Source organism: Anomalospiza imberbis, chromosome 2 (assembly GCF_031753505.1).
Source record: "Anomalospiza imberbis isolate Cuckoo-Finch-1a 21T00152 chromosome 2, ASM3175350v1, whole genome shotgun sequence".
Lineage (NCBI taxonomy): Eukaryota > Metazoa > Chordata > Aves > Passeriformes > Viduidae > Anomalospiza > Anomalospiza imberbis.
In genome coordinates, this window is record NC_089682.1 from 35,354,198 (window position 1) to 35,370,271 (window position 16,074).

Consider the following 16,074-nt stretch of genomic DNA (forward strand, 5'->3'; position numbering starts at 1 on the left):
TGACTTCTTAAAGTAAAGCTATACTAGACTAAAGAGTAGTCTCAGGCTTCTGTGCAGCAAAGTAACTTTAAATATACCTTCTGGTGGGATGACTGAGAATGATAGAGATGTAAAGCAGGGAGATCTTGTGTTATGTATCCCTTGGGGCAGGTTCATCTGTGCCTTATGGTATCCTTGAAGAAAGGGTCTGTTAGAGGAAGCTATAGTGTGAGATGCCTCATGCAGGAGTCTCTCACAGAGCAGTCTCTCTGGTGCCTCCCTTTCCTAGCTTCTGGGAAATTGAGCATTTAGCTTGCTTCCATGACCAGTCTGAATTTCCACTTTTCAAGTCCAAGCCTATTGTTTCTTGTCTTTGCACTGTCCAACGTAGATAATGAATTATTATTTCATCCTTTCAGCATTTTTAGAAGTTTAAAGGTTGTAGTAATACAGTAACCTTGATCTGTGGCTCAAGAATCTGCTGTTCTAAGGTGGTGTTAAAACTAGCATATATTAATATGCCTAATTGTAGAACAGGGAAGGACCAGTTAGAGGAATGTGACATCCATATAGGATGTAGTTTGCTTAAAAAAGGGAGGGAAAGAAATCACAAGGGCAGATCACATTTCACACTGTGCGTCTGCAGAATACCAGTGCCATACTGGGGAAAATAAGGAAATCTTCTGTCAATATAAGGGCCAAATCTGAGAAGAACCAAAGGATGTAAAATGGCTCTGATCTTGGCGAGGGGGTTGGATGTCTGACTGGATGCATATTTATAGCAGAGGTACAAGACCTCTTTTACAGTCAGAACTTGGGAAGCTAGTCACAGGCCACAACAATCTGTGGTGATTAAAAGAAATGCCATCTCTTTCATATTTATTGAAAACATTTTTCTTAAAAGACAGTAAACATCTGCTGTGGAAGTGAGTGGCTGTGAGACGGAGCAGCGAGCAGAGACTAGGGAAGGCAGTGGGGTGGGAAGAACAAAGAGCTTCATTGGCAACTCCTGTCTGGTTTGCCCATGCTTTGATATTTCCCCACTGATTCTGATATTTCCATACCAATTATTGTATAAATTGCTCCTGGCTGACCTCGCCACTTAGCCATCCTTAGTTGGCTCAGCAGTGGGAAGAATTCAAATGAGGAATGAATAGCTTTATGGGTTGGTTTAGGAAAGATGGTCCATGTGCTGGGAGTGGTGGGGTGGTGGCAGGAGTGGAGGAAGGGGAGGATAGGGGATCAGGCATCCTTTTGGTTGCATCATTTGAACATTAAAGCAAAAGGGTGGAGGATAGGGACAGAGTTGTTGTGCAGGTGGCTCCAGCCGGCCTTTTAGTACACTGTGCTCTCTTAGCACGGGAAAAAATACCCCAAGAAAACACTGTATTTTCCCAGAATGAGGCTTTACTGTACTGGGGGAATGGTGGGGGCTTACCACATGTTTTCTTCTGATAGCATTGTTTTTATCCATCTGGCAGCAGGTTGCAGTGTATGGAGATTGTTCCTGCTGTGACTCATTTATGCAAAAATTAAGCTCAAACCTAATTTTTGGTTGTGTGCCTTAACAGGAGACTTCACAGAATAGCAGGTGTGTGTTGCTAAAAGATTGTCTCTGCTTTGGTGTTGCCTGATGGAGCAGAGTGTCTCCCTTGGAGATTTTTTTAGTCTTCAGCCCATGGCAAAAAAATTATGGTTGCTTGGGTAAGTGTTCTTAGTGGCTTGGAAGAGCCTTCTTGAAATGTATCACTGTTTTGTGAGCATCAGCCCTGCTGTGGAGTCCAGAGAAAAAGCAGGGACTAAGTGATGGGCTGGGTTTGGCAAGAGGTGTCTGCATGCTCTGTGGGTGACAGGAGGGAGAGAGGAAGGGCCATCTCCTGGGAAGCCTCGTGCATAAGTGAGACTGACAAATTAATCTGATTTAAGAGGGAACATGAGCTCGGAGTATGCTAACTGTCCCTGAGTAATTCACTGGCAGCAGAGGCCTGGGCAGAGCTCAGTGCTGCTGCTTTGGGGCAAGGCAGTCAGGGCACTGAGGAGAGGTGATGCCACAGCCCGCAGCTCCTGGGCAGGCAGCAGGACACGGGGAGCAGTAGGAGGAAGTCTGCTGGCTCTTGCCTCACCTTAGACGGCACCATGCCATGCATTGGAGCGCAGTGGCCAGCTGGGTGGTCAGCCTGAGCTCCTGCAGGTCCCTGCAGGAGGGCAGCAGTGGCCACAGCTTGTGGTGCACTTGCACCTGCTCTTGGGTTGAGCTTGCCCGGAGCATCTCTGCAGCTCAGAATTAGATGCTTTAGCATAACTGCCCTTTAGCACTTATGTCTGAATTGTCTTCATTACTGGGGACTTTCTGCCAGGTCCTGTGGTCTGCTGCAGATGCTAATTTGTCATAGCCAAGTAGGATTTATGCACACTCCCCTTCCCTCTCCTTCCCTGCATAGGGGCATAAGCTCCCATGTCAGTTCTAAGGATGTTTTGAGGTAACCAATTAGGGTGTTCTGAGCAGAAACAGTCATGCTCTTAGAGAAGAAGCCAAAATAATACGTTTTTAGCTTCTGTTGTAGTATAACCAAGGCATAGTCTGCAGACCCACATTGTTGAAGACTACAGACTGCAGAGACATGGGTTGTGAAGGGGCACAAGGACAGCTGTACCAGTTCAGAGTAAATCCTGCACCTTGCTCAGCATCATGCCTCAAAAAGCTGTAGGCAGGTAGCTGTGCAACTGTAGCTTGTTTTGGGAACCTCACGAACCTGATGTGATTTACTTGTTTAGTTGCCCTCTTTCATGTGCTTATCCCACTCATATTTTGACCCATGTAAACTTTTTCCGTACTCACAGTATCCTTTGGCAAGGGTGTCCACAGGTCTGCTGTGTTCAGCTGTAGAAACTGCCTTACTTGTTACAAATCTGGATCTGACCAGTTTCTGTTGATGGCCCTTGGTATTTAAACTAGAAGAGATGGTAAAGGGTCAAATTCTTGACCATCCGTAACATGGTGTATATATTTGTGAAAAAACCTTTACCAGATCCCCTTCAAGTCACCTTTTATTTTCCTCCAGACTCCATTATTTCTGACTAGAGAAGCTATTCCATAGTGTTCATCATCATTGTTGTTCTTCTCTTGACAGTTTCTCAGGAGCACCTGCAAGTTGAACAAACGATAGCGACAACAACAAAACCCAGATGTGTGCTGTATATTTGTGAAAGGGAGAGGGATCTCCTTGGAAATGTTTTCTGTCTAATAACTGTAGTCAAAGGCACAAAGTAATTTTTAAAGGAAATTTAGGATTAGTACTGTCAGTTATTGACAAATAGTACTTTACAGAAGTTTTCCTTCACTGAGAATCTCTAAAGGTGCAGGGGTAGAAATATCCCCTCAAACCATGTAATCCATTTGGTGTTCATCACTGTTAGCCCTGGTGCTTATACAAGATATCTATACCAAGAAGATATGTGTATCATGGCTTTTTTAGTTGCTGCCTTGTGATTAGAGACCCAGGATAATATTCATAAGAGCTCAAGTTTCTCCTTCAGCTTAAATGACTACTGGCAGTGATTATTGATATAGAAGATAACTTGGTACAACTGCTGCAGTGCTTTTGGATGTGGTGCAGACATAACCCATATGGTCTGAGATGGGGAGAATATTTGTGTAAGAGGCTCTTCATCATTCTGTCATGAGTTTTTATTAATTCTTTTGAGCTATCAGTGCTGTGGCAGAGTTTTTGTGTGCTCAGGCATCCTTTTATTACACCCACCTGTCCTTTGCAATAAGCCTTGAGTCAGTGTTCTCAGCTAAAATTTTGCACACATGTTCTTCTGAAAGGGACCTGAAGGTCCACTTCCTTCCCAGAAGGTAAATGGCACTTTCTGAAATGGGGCATCTTCAAAGTACTTCAGATCAGGCACCTGAAATGACCAGTTGTGTGTGGAAAACCTGAGTTCTGAGCTCTGCGTGTGTCTCCGTGGAAAGGTCAGATCTTGCCAAAATCATCTGAGGTTGCTGTGGGGGTACAGATTTTGCAAAGACACAGTGTACTCAGAAGCTGAGCTGCAGCACTGCTGGGGGAGATGCCTGGCTGGCAGGGATGCTTGATGCTCCTTCCTTTCTTGGAGAGGCATTGAAATCCTGGCTGTGATGCGACAAGGGAGACTTGAATGACTGTGTGACTGACATAGCATTTTTCTCTTGCCTTGTGCTTTTCAGAGCTGTTTCCCATGACATTTGCAGTGGTCCTGCTGGGAGAGTTGGCATAGGGCAGGTGCAGGGACTGGGCATCTGGGGTTCCTGGGTCCTGCACTGTCCCTTGCTGCTTCAGCCTAATCACCTGGCTGCACTGCCCCCTCTTGCCACTGCTGTTATCCCCTGTGCACCTCCAGGGACTGGGAGATGGGTAAGCTGAGAGCTGCCTGGCTGTTGTTTGGCCTGCTCCTGGCTCAAAAGGCTGGCAACAATAGCCCTGATCCATAGGGGATGAGGATCGGGGGATGGCTTCCTCCTTATTGCATGGGATTTGCTGTCGTTTGGAAAAAAACAGATGCGCAAACCTGCAATTTCTTATTAATTTTAAAGTAGCACTTGGCTCACTACCTCCTCCCTATCAGCCCTTGTGTTGTCAGTAAATTATATTGGATTTGCAATTAAAAGCCAGCTGTGCCTGTGCAGTACCAGCCAAATGCCACCATCACTGTCTCCTGGGTGTCCTAGGGAAGGTGTGGAGCACACAGCTCCTCCTGTAGTGAGCTCTTCTCTCACTTCAAGAGGGAATGATAAGAGTTTAAATGGGATCTCAGACATGTTATTTTTGTTAATCAGAGCAGTTGCTCACTAAGAAATGCAGTTCTCTTCTTAATACTGTGTGTGGTGGATAAAGCAGTTCTCAGAGCTTGCAAAATGCCAAACATCATGCAAAAGGTAACTGTTTGAGCACAACATGTACTGGTGGATGTCTGCCTCAGGCTGATTGTTTTTCTTCTTTCCTTTCTTGATTAAAATAGTTTTGGAGAAATACTCCTGCTTCTGCTGTTTGGGATTTTTTAAAGTGTTGAAAAGCATTTGTGCCCACCTGTGTTGGAGCAGGAGCTTGCAGCCTGGCACTGCAGCCTCTGGAGATCCAGCCTGTTCATCCAACTTCTGAGCCTTTGTGTCTTACCTCTGGGAAAGCAACCTGCTGCAAGTTGTAGCAAAAGCCTGACTGTTTTGTCTTCTATCCATACTGGAGCTGGGCAGGACTCTTCTTCTTCTGACCCTCAGCTTCTTAGGCTCGTGGAGCCAGAACAGGATGCAAGGAGCCCTTAGGCTCTTAACTCTCTCACTTTTGGCTGCTTTAGGAAGGTGCAGCAATCCAGTGCAAGGGGAAATAGAAGAGGAGGAATGTAGAAAGTGAGTCTCTTCAGAACCTGGAGGAGAACTCCAGGTTAGAGTTACAGTGAAGGTAAAAAACACTGGCCAGGGAAGAAGGAAGCCCACATCAGTGCTGGCTGTGAGGGTGATGAGATTTGACATCTACCAAGAATCTGTACTGTGGGTCCCCAGGGTTGTGGTCTTCCAGTGAGCTTTGGAAAGTTCAATACCCATCTCTGATAACTATTTTTTAACTAGATAACTGGAAAACTCCTATGCAAAAAATCTAGCATCATGTTAAGAGCCAGATAAACTAAATTGTGCACTTAACTGAGAAATACCTGATGGAGTGTTGTGTGTGAACTTTTAATTCCTACCACTGCCTGTTTGCCTCGTGGTGCAATTTTAATTGTCATTGCAGGTGGGATACGTGTATGCTGTAGCAAGGCTACATGTGCATACAGAAATTGGATTATGAGCTGTCTTTAGGTGTGTAATAAAGATCTTGTCCTTCCTGCTGCTTTGAAAACAGTTCACTTCAAAGGCTGTAATATTTGCTTTGTCCTTTGGCCTTTGTGGAGTGAGAGAAGAGGCTGCATGCACCGTAGATGTGTTAGTTGTCTCTAGCAGTATCTATCCCCAGGATGAAGAGATTGGTACAGCAAACAATGGGGGAGTGTTTGCCTCTGTTGTTACTCTCCCTGTTTGTTTCAAATGTGCTAGCTTTCCTCGTCCTCCCCTTAAATCACATTATTTCATAAAGAGTAAAAAGAAACATAATTTGGAGCAGCAGCAAGCTGAGCCCAAGTTAATAGTTTGAATTGCACTCCATCTGTTCAGCTGCATGCCCTGATGGATGTGCTGAACCCATTTTTCACAATTTGTTTTAAGCTGCTAAGAACCGTCTCTCCTGGCTCCAGTCCAGGTTGGCTGTGGAGAAAAACTTCGTTTCTGGACATCGATGTTCAGAGGGCGAGATTGAATCAATAAACCCCAGATTCAAGGCTACCTCTTCACCTGCAAGATGCCAGTTTTTGAAAGCTTAAAATCTTCTCTGGACTTGAGCATTGTTATTGAAAATTAGAGGAGTGGGGGGAACTCTGTACAGACGCACAGAGATGAAATTTGCAAACGTGATTATGCAGGACCTGCTTTAAATCGGCTTATTGCTGTTTTATGATGGCAAGCAAGCAGGCACAGAAGCCAGGGTGATTGGCCTTGCCATGTGTGCATGCTGCTGGTAACTCAATAACCGATGAACACCCACCGTGGTCTCCAGACCTCCAGCCTTTGATGTAGCAACAAACAAGATAGATTACTGTAATTTATCTGGCCCCTGGAGGGCTGTGCTGGTAATGTGCCACGAGCCCAAGGGCCAGCCATCCATAATCTGTGTAAAAATACGGCGGATCGCGGTCACCGTGCTGCGGGGCTGTCTTTGTTTTGTGCTGCGTGCGTTTGCGTGTGTACAGCACAGGGCACTGGGCCCTGACTTCAGCAGCCACAGGCACTGAGCTTTAAAAGTGTAATGTGCCCGCTCCCTTCGTTAACTTTATTAGTTTTGTTATGTGCTAAATGCACACCTTTCAAATAGGCTTGGGAAGGCAGTGCTGGAAACCTGATATTTCTCTGTGGGCCTTTACAAGCATAAGGGAGAATGTAGAAGGTGTGCTGGCTTTGGGGAAGAAGAAGGGGGTTTTGTACCAGCTGAAGCCTCTGGCAGGTTTGCTGATGGAGGACTAGTGCCTGGGGCGTTGGAGTTGGGTGGCCCAGCAACCAAAGGACAGGGAGTGTTAGCCCCCGGCCTCTCTCCATGGGTTGCTAAGAGTTGGAAATTAAAAGTACTGAAAACAAAGACCTGTCACCTTGAGTTTCTGATTTGTTACTGCGTGGTGCATTGCCCTTTCACGCCTGGGTTCTTAAAGCTTCCAAACAAGGGGTTTATGTTACCTCAAAGCTGCTTCTTTTGCGGGGTGTTTTTTAAAACACTTCCATTGAGTCAGCAAGAATTCTGCAGTGTGACTCGGGGGTGCTGTGCCAGAGCCTGATGTGCCAGATGTAAAACGGGGTGTGAGGCCTTGCAAGGGTGGGGATATATCAGGGTGCAGGTGTGGGCATTGTCTGCGGGTCAGTAACGCTGGGCTCCTCTCCTCCCACAGGCATGGCACTGGCCCAGCGGCAAGTGACGGTGCAGGAGGGACCCCTTTACCGCACGGAGGGGTCCCACGTCACCCTGTGGTGCAAGGTGAGCGGCTACCAGGGCCCAGCAGAGCAGAACTTCCAGTGGTCCATCTACCTGCCCTCGGCCCCCGAGCGGGAGGTGCAGATCGTCAGCACCGTGGACCCCTCGTTCCCCTACGCCATCTACACCCAGCGCGTGCGCAGCCGCGGCATCTTTGTGGAGCGGCTGCAGGGGGACGCCGTGCTGCTGCACATCACCGAGCTGCAGGACCGCGATGCTGGCCAGTACGAGTGCCACACGCCCAACACCGACGAGAGGTACTTCGGCAGCTACAGCGCCAAGATGAACCTCGTGGGTAAGCTGTCCTGCTCGCGGCGTGGCTGGCCCGGTGGGGTGTCAGACCCTTCAACAGCACGTGTGCAGCGTGGTCTGCGTAGGCTGTCAGATAAAAATCCGGTGAGCAGGTGGCACAGTGGTGTGAATTGCAGGAAATCATGGTATAGAGGCACAGGAAATAGTGAGCTTTCTTCCCAAATAAGGCCCTTATAAAAATGAGACACCGGGCAGCACGGCTGGGCAGAGGAGCGTTTGAAGCCATGGCTGAAAGCAAGACGGACGTGGGACTGATTTACGCAGAGGGAAAGGGGCAGGGAGGCTGTGTCAGATGGCACAAGTCACAGACCAAAGAGCTGCTTGCCAAAGGTGGTGAAATAACTGAGCAGGGAAGAGAGGAGTAGTAATGAGCAGCACATAAAAGGGAACAGGGGAGATGGTCATCTTCAGGCTCTTACAGCAGTGCTCAATACATCCTGAAACCACTGAGCAGATTGAGCTGTCTGTAGATGAGTGTGGAGAAGCTGGTTTGGGATTTTTTTTTTGGTTTGTGTTAGAAACATCAAAAACAGGTACTTTTAAAACCTGGAGTATTTCCACAGCACCTCTTCAACTAGAAGATTTGACCTTTTCAAGCTTCAGCTTGCTTTCTGTATCTCAAAGCAGTATTTGAAGTGTCTAACTCAGCTAACAGCAGTCAAATAGCTTCCATCCATCCAACTCTTTGGCTGAAGGATCCCTAAAAGAGCTCCTTTGCAACACAGACCCCTCTCTAGCAAATTCAAGCCCACAGACAGCAAGCAGGCTTGCTTTCCTTAGGACGTGTTTATGAGGCTGCAGCTTGGAACCACTTTGACGTTATCCAGCCCGTGGTGGTGTTGCTGGTTCAGGCTGTGTTGACACAAGAAATCCAGTGTGAAAGGAGCCAGGATATGATTTCAATCACAATAGCCTTCCTTTGGGTTGAGCTTCTTGCCTCCAGCTTGCATGGCCTTGGCCTCTTTCCTTCAGAGGTGCAAGCCCAGCCACTCTCCCAGGTGAAGCTCCACAGCATGGGTGTAGGTACTTATGTAGGTGCCTTTTTTGCCATCTGGTGTCCATGAGTGGTTGGGGGATAGATGCCTGAGTATTCTGTTTTTTATTTGTAGGTCTGTAATTTGCTTTAGGTGTCTGGATTTGCTGTTCCCACTGCAGTTTAAACAAGACTGAGTCAGCGCTGCTTTTGTTAAGTCATCTTGGAGAGTGAAACCCATTGGAACCAACACCCACTGAAAAAAGTGCCTAGGGGCAGGGTGGGGTTGGATGGATTCTGGGTGGCTCTGCCAAAGAGCTGGAGCTGAGCACAGTCAGCATATCCACTGGCTGGGCAGTGGGAAGCTCCTCCACTGCTCTCCCAAGAGTCTGGCGAGCCAAAGCTGGGTTGATCTGTTTTTCCTCTGTCCTTCCCTTTCCACAGCTACAAACTAGTAAGATTTGGGAGTCTGTAGACACGCATGATCAGTGCTTGGAGGACATTGGCTTTGGGGCTTACATGTGTCAGAGATACTCAAGAAAATTGATCTAAAGTAACTTCTAGTGGATTAGTTAAATCACATCCCCTTCATCTATGCTTGCGCTCAGGATTTTGGGCCCTAATTTGGTTTAGCTTAATTCATTTCTGAAAATTCACTTTGGAAATGACTTAGGGTCACTTGCATTTTGAACATGTGCATCTATGTAGGTTCCTTTCTGTGGGGTTAGCCAAACTCTTGACAGAAACTGAATTTTTCAGAGTGCTCCCATCAATGACCTGTAGACAGCAGGCCCTTACAGAGAACCTTCCTTCTGCCTCTCATTCATGGGAAGTGGTGCTGACTTCAACTTTGTTGGACCCTGAAGTCCTTCTGGGGAAATGGGCTCCTCTCTGCAGAGCTGGGCAGATCACAGGTCCTTTCTGTTTTCCTGTTACTTTTGTTCTCAACTATAGGTTGGCGTTTTTCAGGCTGGTTTTGTTTCTGCAGACAATATGCAAGAAGAGGTACAGAAAAGAGTTACTGTTCTCATTTTCTCAGAAAAAGAACCAAACTTTTTTTTTTTTTCATTCATCCAGTTATGAATTTTTAATTGACTCGTTAGATTGAGTGGCTCTTTTCTGGCAGCAGCAAAGCCTGAAGGGAGACAGGTTTGTTAGCATCTCTATTCTCTGCACTTATGTGTGAAGTGGATGGCTTTGAAGCAGTGTTGATTTTAGGCTTGCTGCTCTGGGACCTTGGAATTGTTGTGTCCTGTGGTTTGAGGAAAGAGCTAAAGGAGGAGTTTCTCCTCTTTTCTACCTTCATGATTCAGCCCTGTGGCGGTGGAGCTGCATGGGACACTGGTGCAGCAGCACATGGGGCTGCTGTCTGCACCAGGGCATTTCAGCTTGCAGCAGAGCAGCTGGGATGTGTTCTGCTCCTGCCATCTGAGCATTGTTGAAGGCTGTGTCTCCAGGGCTCTGAGGCTGCTAAAAAATAATCTTGTCAGCTTCAGAGACATGCCAGTTTGGCTTGAAAGTACACTTATCTATACCTCATGAACAGCAAGCATGGTCCCTCTCCCATTATTAATGTTGCCACTCCAGATTCCTTTTCCCTCACTGAGACTTTGGCCACAGTCTAGTACTGCTTTGAGGACCTGATGTCTGTGATGGCTTGGAGTAAGAAGTGCTCCCCAGGCACTCTGTGGGACTCTTATCTGAATTTTAGGCATGCAACACAAGTGCTAATCTCACTGAAGCTAGGAATGAGGCCAGTCATGTGGTTCAAAGGCCTTCTGCCATGTGGGCATGTGTATCAAGGCTTAATCTTCTTCACCAGTCTTCAAAAATTGCTTCAAAAACAAGCCTTTTTGTATCTTACTGCTCCTCTTCTCATCCCCCCCCTGAGCTGCACCTTTGTGACGATGGAGTTATGCCTGGGCTGTGAAAAGTGTTAGGAGAAGAATGTAGGACATCTCAGACTGAGTTTTAGGTGCTGAGGGAGGTGGGGTAAAAAAAAAAAAAGAAGGGGTGCAGCTCTTTAGGATGTTGTAGAACCATGGCCTTGTGACTGATTTATGAGAAAGGATTAGCCCATGTACAAAGTCTGCAACTCTGTTGTTTGCCTTCAGATTTCAGTTGCCTGAGGCTGACACAGAATTGCTGAGGCTAGTTCATGCTCTTTACTCAGGGTGGCAGGAAAATATTTTGGACAATTTCATGAGTTGTCTGCCACCCGTTTAATACCAGACTCGCTGCCTAAGGTAGATATCCAGGCAATATCTGCCATCAGAAGATAGAAAAAGACAAATCTGGAGAGCAGTCCATCTTTGTTTAAATTCAGTGCATCGTTCTCTGTGTTGACTTAAGAGAGATCCTTCATGTTAGACTCAAGCTAGACACTAGTGGCTATAAACTTGGCTGCTTTTGGAGACTTGCCCAATCAGGCTTCTAAGCAGCTGGTGGGAATTTTGACTTTGTGGTTGAATTGGGAAGACAACTTGGGTGTACTGAAGAGGGGAGTTACAAAATTTAAATTGGGGTGATTAAATCATGGGTCAGGGGACAATGCACACAGTTGTATTGGGGTCCTGCTTGTTGCTGGCTGGGATAATTATGTGGACTGTCCCTTTGCTTTTTTTAGAAGTTAAGGGACAGCAAAGGATTTGCAGGTGAAGGAAAGCAGCATCCCAGAAGCACAGCATCACCACTGACAAGACAACAGTATTTTCCAGATTGCTATTGGAATTATCCCTTTTCTTAACTCCTGAAATATGGGCAGAAGAGGAGAGGAGGAGATTTCTGTGCAGCAACTCAGTTGGTGAAGCTGCAGGAGTGCTATGCAAATTGAGGTGCTGGTTTGTGCTTCTGCTGTTGATGGGTAAACTTGTGTTTTGCTGCAGGGTAGAACTGAGCACATGGCAATTCCTTCAAAGAGCCTGAGTCACTGCAAATTTGTACTCCACTATATCTCTGCAATGAATTGTTTGTGTGCCTGTACCCTTACTTAGATAACAGTGAAGAGGCCCAGGTCTAACCTCTTCAGAAGTTTCAGACTTTTATCTCAGTGTTTTTTTCATCTGTGCTCCCAAAAACGCTGAGATCTTTTTCAGAGTAAGTGATTTGAGGGAAGAAATCAAGCTTTGAGGTTTTTCTTAAACAGGTAGTGATAGAGCGGGAGGAAAGGTTTCAAAGCACTTGAGGAGGTGGCAGGTCTTTTAGTCTTTATTTTGGGGGAAGCAGCTGTACAGCATCAATCCTAAACAAGGTAAAGCAAAAAAATGAAAGGGGTTTGGATGGGAGGAGACCACAGTCCCCACGGTACCACAGACTGGGAAGAAGCAATGTCAGTGAAGACTTGAGAAACAAGGAGCACTCAAACACACAGCTGCCTTTGCAGTGGGCAGGGGCTGCTGTGGAGCTGGTGGTAGTGCCTGCAGGGATGGTCACCAGGACCTTCTTCCAGCTAGGCTTAGGTCACAGAGGGCAGAGAGGCTTTGTGCTGCCTAGGTGCTATTCAGTGGCTGCCCTGTCAACCTGGTCACACTTTTGCTCTCTTGCTATTTATCACTGGTCTTATTCTGCCTGGGTAGGTTGGTGCCTTGGCCTCTGTCCTGTTCTCCTGTGTCCTGTGTTACCTGTGATGGCTTCCAGGGAATCTGTGTGGTTTTTTGGCTGGTAGCCCCATTGTGGTGAAGCTTCTACACCGTGCCAAGCTTGGGAGTGGTGGTGGGCAAGGACATTGATGGGGTGAAGAGCCATCTGCCTCTCTGCCTGAGGTCAGGGCTGGCTATGGCTCTGCATGGTGGGGTCTTGTCTCCTAATGCTGAGCTGCCCAAGGCACTTGCAGCTCTCTGCACAGAGTCCATGGGCACTTAAACCATGCCTTTAGGAGTTTGCCTTCAGGATCCTCTGTGCCCTGCAGCTGTGGTCTGTAACGGTGTGGCCACTTGCAAGCCTGTGGCTGGGACAGGGAGGACAAGTGTAGGGTGCGTCTGAGAGGCTTTGGTGGCATGGGAGATGGAAGAAAGATTTATGCAGGCCAGACACTTAGTACTAGAAAGGAGGGAGCTGCATGTGTCTCAGACAAGCCTTCAAGAGAAAAAAGCAGGTCTGTTTTGTTGAACTTGACACCAAAAACCTCCAGGAACTCTCTGCTGAGCGAAAGAGTGTTAGCAAGCAAGAAAAAAAAAAAAAGAACTTTTATTATCCCATACCAGCTGCTGCTGCTTGTTGCCAGCAGCTTCCCTTGTTCTTCGTCAAGTGCTGCCATACGTGATCTGTCTGAGCACAGAGTAGAGGGAGAAAGTCACGTCACAGTTTGGATTTGGGAGAGCACAGTCTGCTCCTGGCAGCCTGCATGAGAGCAGTCACTTCTCTCCATGTGGGGCACATGGACCTTGGTGGCTGCTGGTTTATTCCAGCTGTCAGCAGGGCTGAAGGTGGCTTTGCTTGAGGCAGGTGTCGAGGAGAGAGATGGCAACCTCAGAGACAAGGACCTACCAGTTTTGATAGAAGTCTTTGGGGGCTCTTCTTTCTGTGCTGCATTTTTTTTTTCTTTGTCTTCACCTGAGAGACAGGGAAAAGTGTTTGTCACTGTACTTGAATGAGCAGCTTGTGTCCTGGGGAGACCAGGCTTTTTGCAGATAAGCTACAATAGGGCAAAAATCAAAATAAGCAGTTCAGCCTGTCCTGAAAGGTTGCAAAGGCTTCATCTCTGGAGGCTTTCAGGACCTGACAAGATCAAGCTCTGACTGGCCTTGGCTGACCCTATAGCTGACTCTGCTTGACCCTGTAGCTGCACTACAGACCCCCAAGGTCCCTTCCACCCTGAATTGTCCTGTGATGAGCTACTTGGCTGCACTGCAGAAAGGAACCACTGTTAGGCAGCATTTTGGACGCTTAATGCTAAATAAAGGAGTTTGGAGGGTCAGAGCTAAATAATGCCATAACATTGATGATCTCAACCAGGTGAGAACACCAAGGACCTATTTTACATCCCCAAATTATTTTTTTTCTGGCATATTTTTTTATATTTCATATTATTCTTTTTTCTCTAGTGAGGTTGCTGGAGTTTGTCTCTATTGCTCTACTCTGGTGTATGAAGGTGGAACTTGGAAATCCTAAGCACAGATGTCCTAATCTCTCTTAGTCTGTCTTGGCAGCTTGGCTACCTCCATGAAACATGTGTGTGCCTTATCTGGCCAAGCTGTGTGAGTTAAACAAAGTGAGCTGCAGGAATGGTGTTGTGCTGTGTGAGTTACATTCATCTTCGCCTGTTTGGGCTGTGCTTGTTGCAGTAATTAGCTCCCCAGAGGAGTAAAATGTCCTTCACTTTCAAATTACCCTTTAGCTGGCATTAAAAAGGGATTTAAAAAAAAAATCAAATGCCTTCTTATAGGTGGTCCTTTGCAGCTAGACACAGGTTATTTTGTTCTTATTGTCCTCCTTTACATGCCCAATTCTCTCTGTAGTAACCTTCACAAAAAATATTGACCTATGCTCCTCTGCTTTTTCTTTCTGTTCCTGCTATGGATGGAAGGGAAGTATTTGTCTGTTAATGGGGGAGGAGTGGGGAGGGATAAACATATTTACCTCTTGCAGTTCCTGTGGCCAGAGCCTGGGGAATTGCACCTGGTTTGAGATGCTACAGGCATTCAGCCCTGTTATGCTGCCAACTTGCTGCATATCCCTGGATATGGTGCAATCCATCTCTCTCACCATTTTTCAGCTGGTAAAATTAGGGATAATAGCACACAAGCCTTTCACAAAGTCTATGCTAAATAATTGTGATGGGCTTTGAGCTCCTCACATAGCGGGAGTTAAAAACAAAGGCTTTTATTTCAGCTCTGCCTGGTAATAATGCTGAATAGGATTCATCTCCTGTCCTGCTTAGTCATTTTTGCTATCTTGAAAGTGTAGCTGCCTAAGCTCACCCAGTTTTCCCCTGGCAGAAACTGTGAGGCTGATAGGCACTGCCAGACTGGGGGGCCGGTGATCTGCAGTGCCGTGGGCAGGTACGTGGGAGCCCGGCACAGGCAACCCTGAGCTTTAGTCATGTACAATCTGGCAGTGAATTCCACGGGCTGCTTATTCCTTGTGCTTCCTAAACCACTCTTTTGTAGATACCAGTCAGGTTAGAGCTGGTGGCTTAAAACAGGAATCTGTGTGTGTGTCCTCGCATAGTGGGACAGGGCTCACTCATTTTGTGTGTCTTTTTCTCATCCCATGTTATTGTGTTTTTCTGCTAAACACTTCCAGTTATTCCTGTTTTGTTGCAGTATGCAATCTCCTATTCTTTCCTGTTGGAATTGCTTGCCTGGCTTTTTCTTTCTTATTGTTGTATTACATTGCATCACTTCTGTACCTCTGAATGTGCAGGAGAAATGGAACAAATGGTGGGCAGACTATGCCTAAAAAATAGGTAATCCATTGTATCCACTCTTTTGTTTCTCTCTTCAGTTTCTTCTTCCCCTCCCTCGCCTTTCTGCCCTGTCCTTCAAAACCTCAAGCAACTTGGTGGCATGACATGCTTTGTGGGAAGGACTCTCAGTTGGGGATCTGATTCTTTCTTTCTTTTTTTATGCCATCCACCTACCCATTTCTCAAAAACCTGGCATTAGACACATTTGGAACACATCACTGTATTCCATATGTTTTTCCTATACTGTCCCCTTTGAGGCAGAGGTACTTTTTTAAATTTAGCTAGCATGTGGAGAACAATTACAATGACAATATGTGTCCTTTTTTGGACATACCTATACACTTGCACCGATGCATTGTAAGAAAAAAATGTATTCTAAAAGCCATTTCTAAAAATGTAAATTAATACAGCCTCAGGCAATTGCACGGCCCTCTGCTCACAGATCTAGGCTTGTCTTTAAAATGAGCCCTCTTGCTTCCAGACTTTCTACATCCCTTCCTTTTCAGGAAGGCAGGCGTGGAACCCCGAATGCTGACTTGCCCTCAGACTGTAAAGAGCTGCAGTGTTTTGCTTGGGTGGGTTTCTGTGCAGCGCCGAGCCGAATCGTAGCATCAGGGCAGTCAGCTAAAATGATTTTGAAAACTAAGCAGCCTTTCCTGGAAAAGCCTCTTTTCTGAAGGCTCAGAGTCGTGCCCTCCAGTCTGCTCTCCAGCCGTGTCTGGCTCCTCTCAGGCGTCCCTCAGGGTGATGGGAATGTGGCACTTGCTCTTTGCTGAGCCCTGTGCCTCCTCAGTCTCAGTGAGGCTGCAGGGCCT

At 46.6% G+C, this 16,074-nt stretch overlaps 1 protein-coding gene across 2 annotated transcripts in view; it reads left to right on the forward strand.

The window, feature by feature from the left end:
• IGSF3 (immunoglobulin superfamily member 3) overlaps positions 1–16,074 on the forward strand; it is a 91,583-nt gene that overhangs the window by 19,749 nt on the left and 55,760 nt on the right. For both annotated transcript variants that reach the window (XM_068180547.1, XM_068180549.1), the window contains exon 2: positions 7,486–7,863. In XM_068180547.1, coding sequence (XP_068036648.1) covers positions 7,486–7,863 — 378 coding nt within the window. The remainder of the gene's footprint in view (positions 1–7,485; positions 7,864–16,074) is intronic.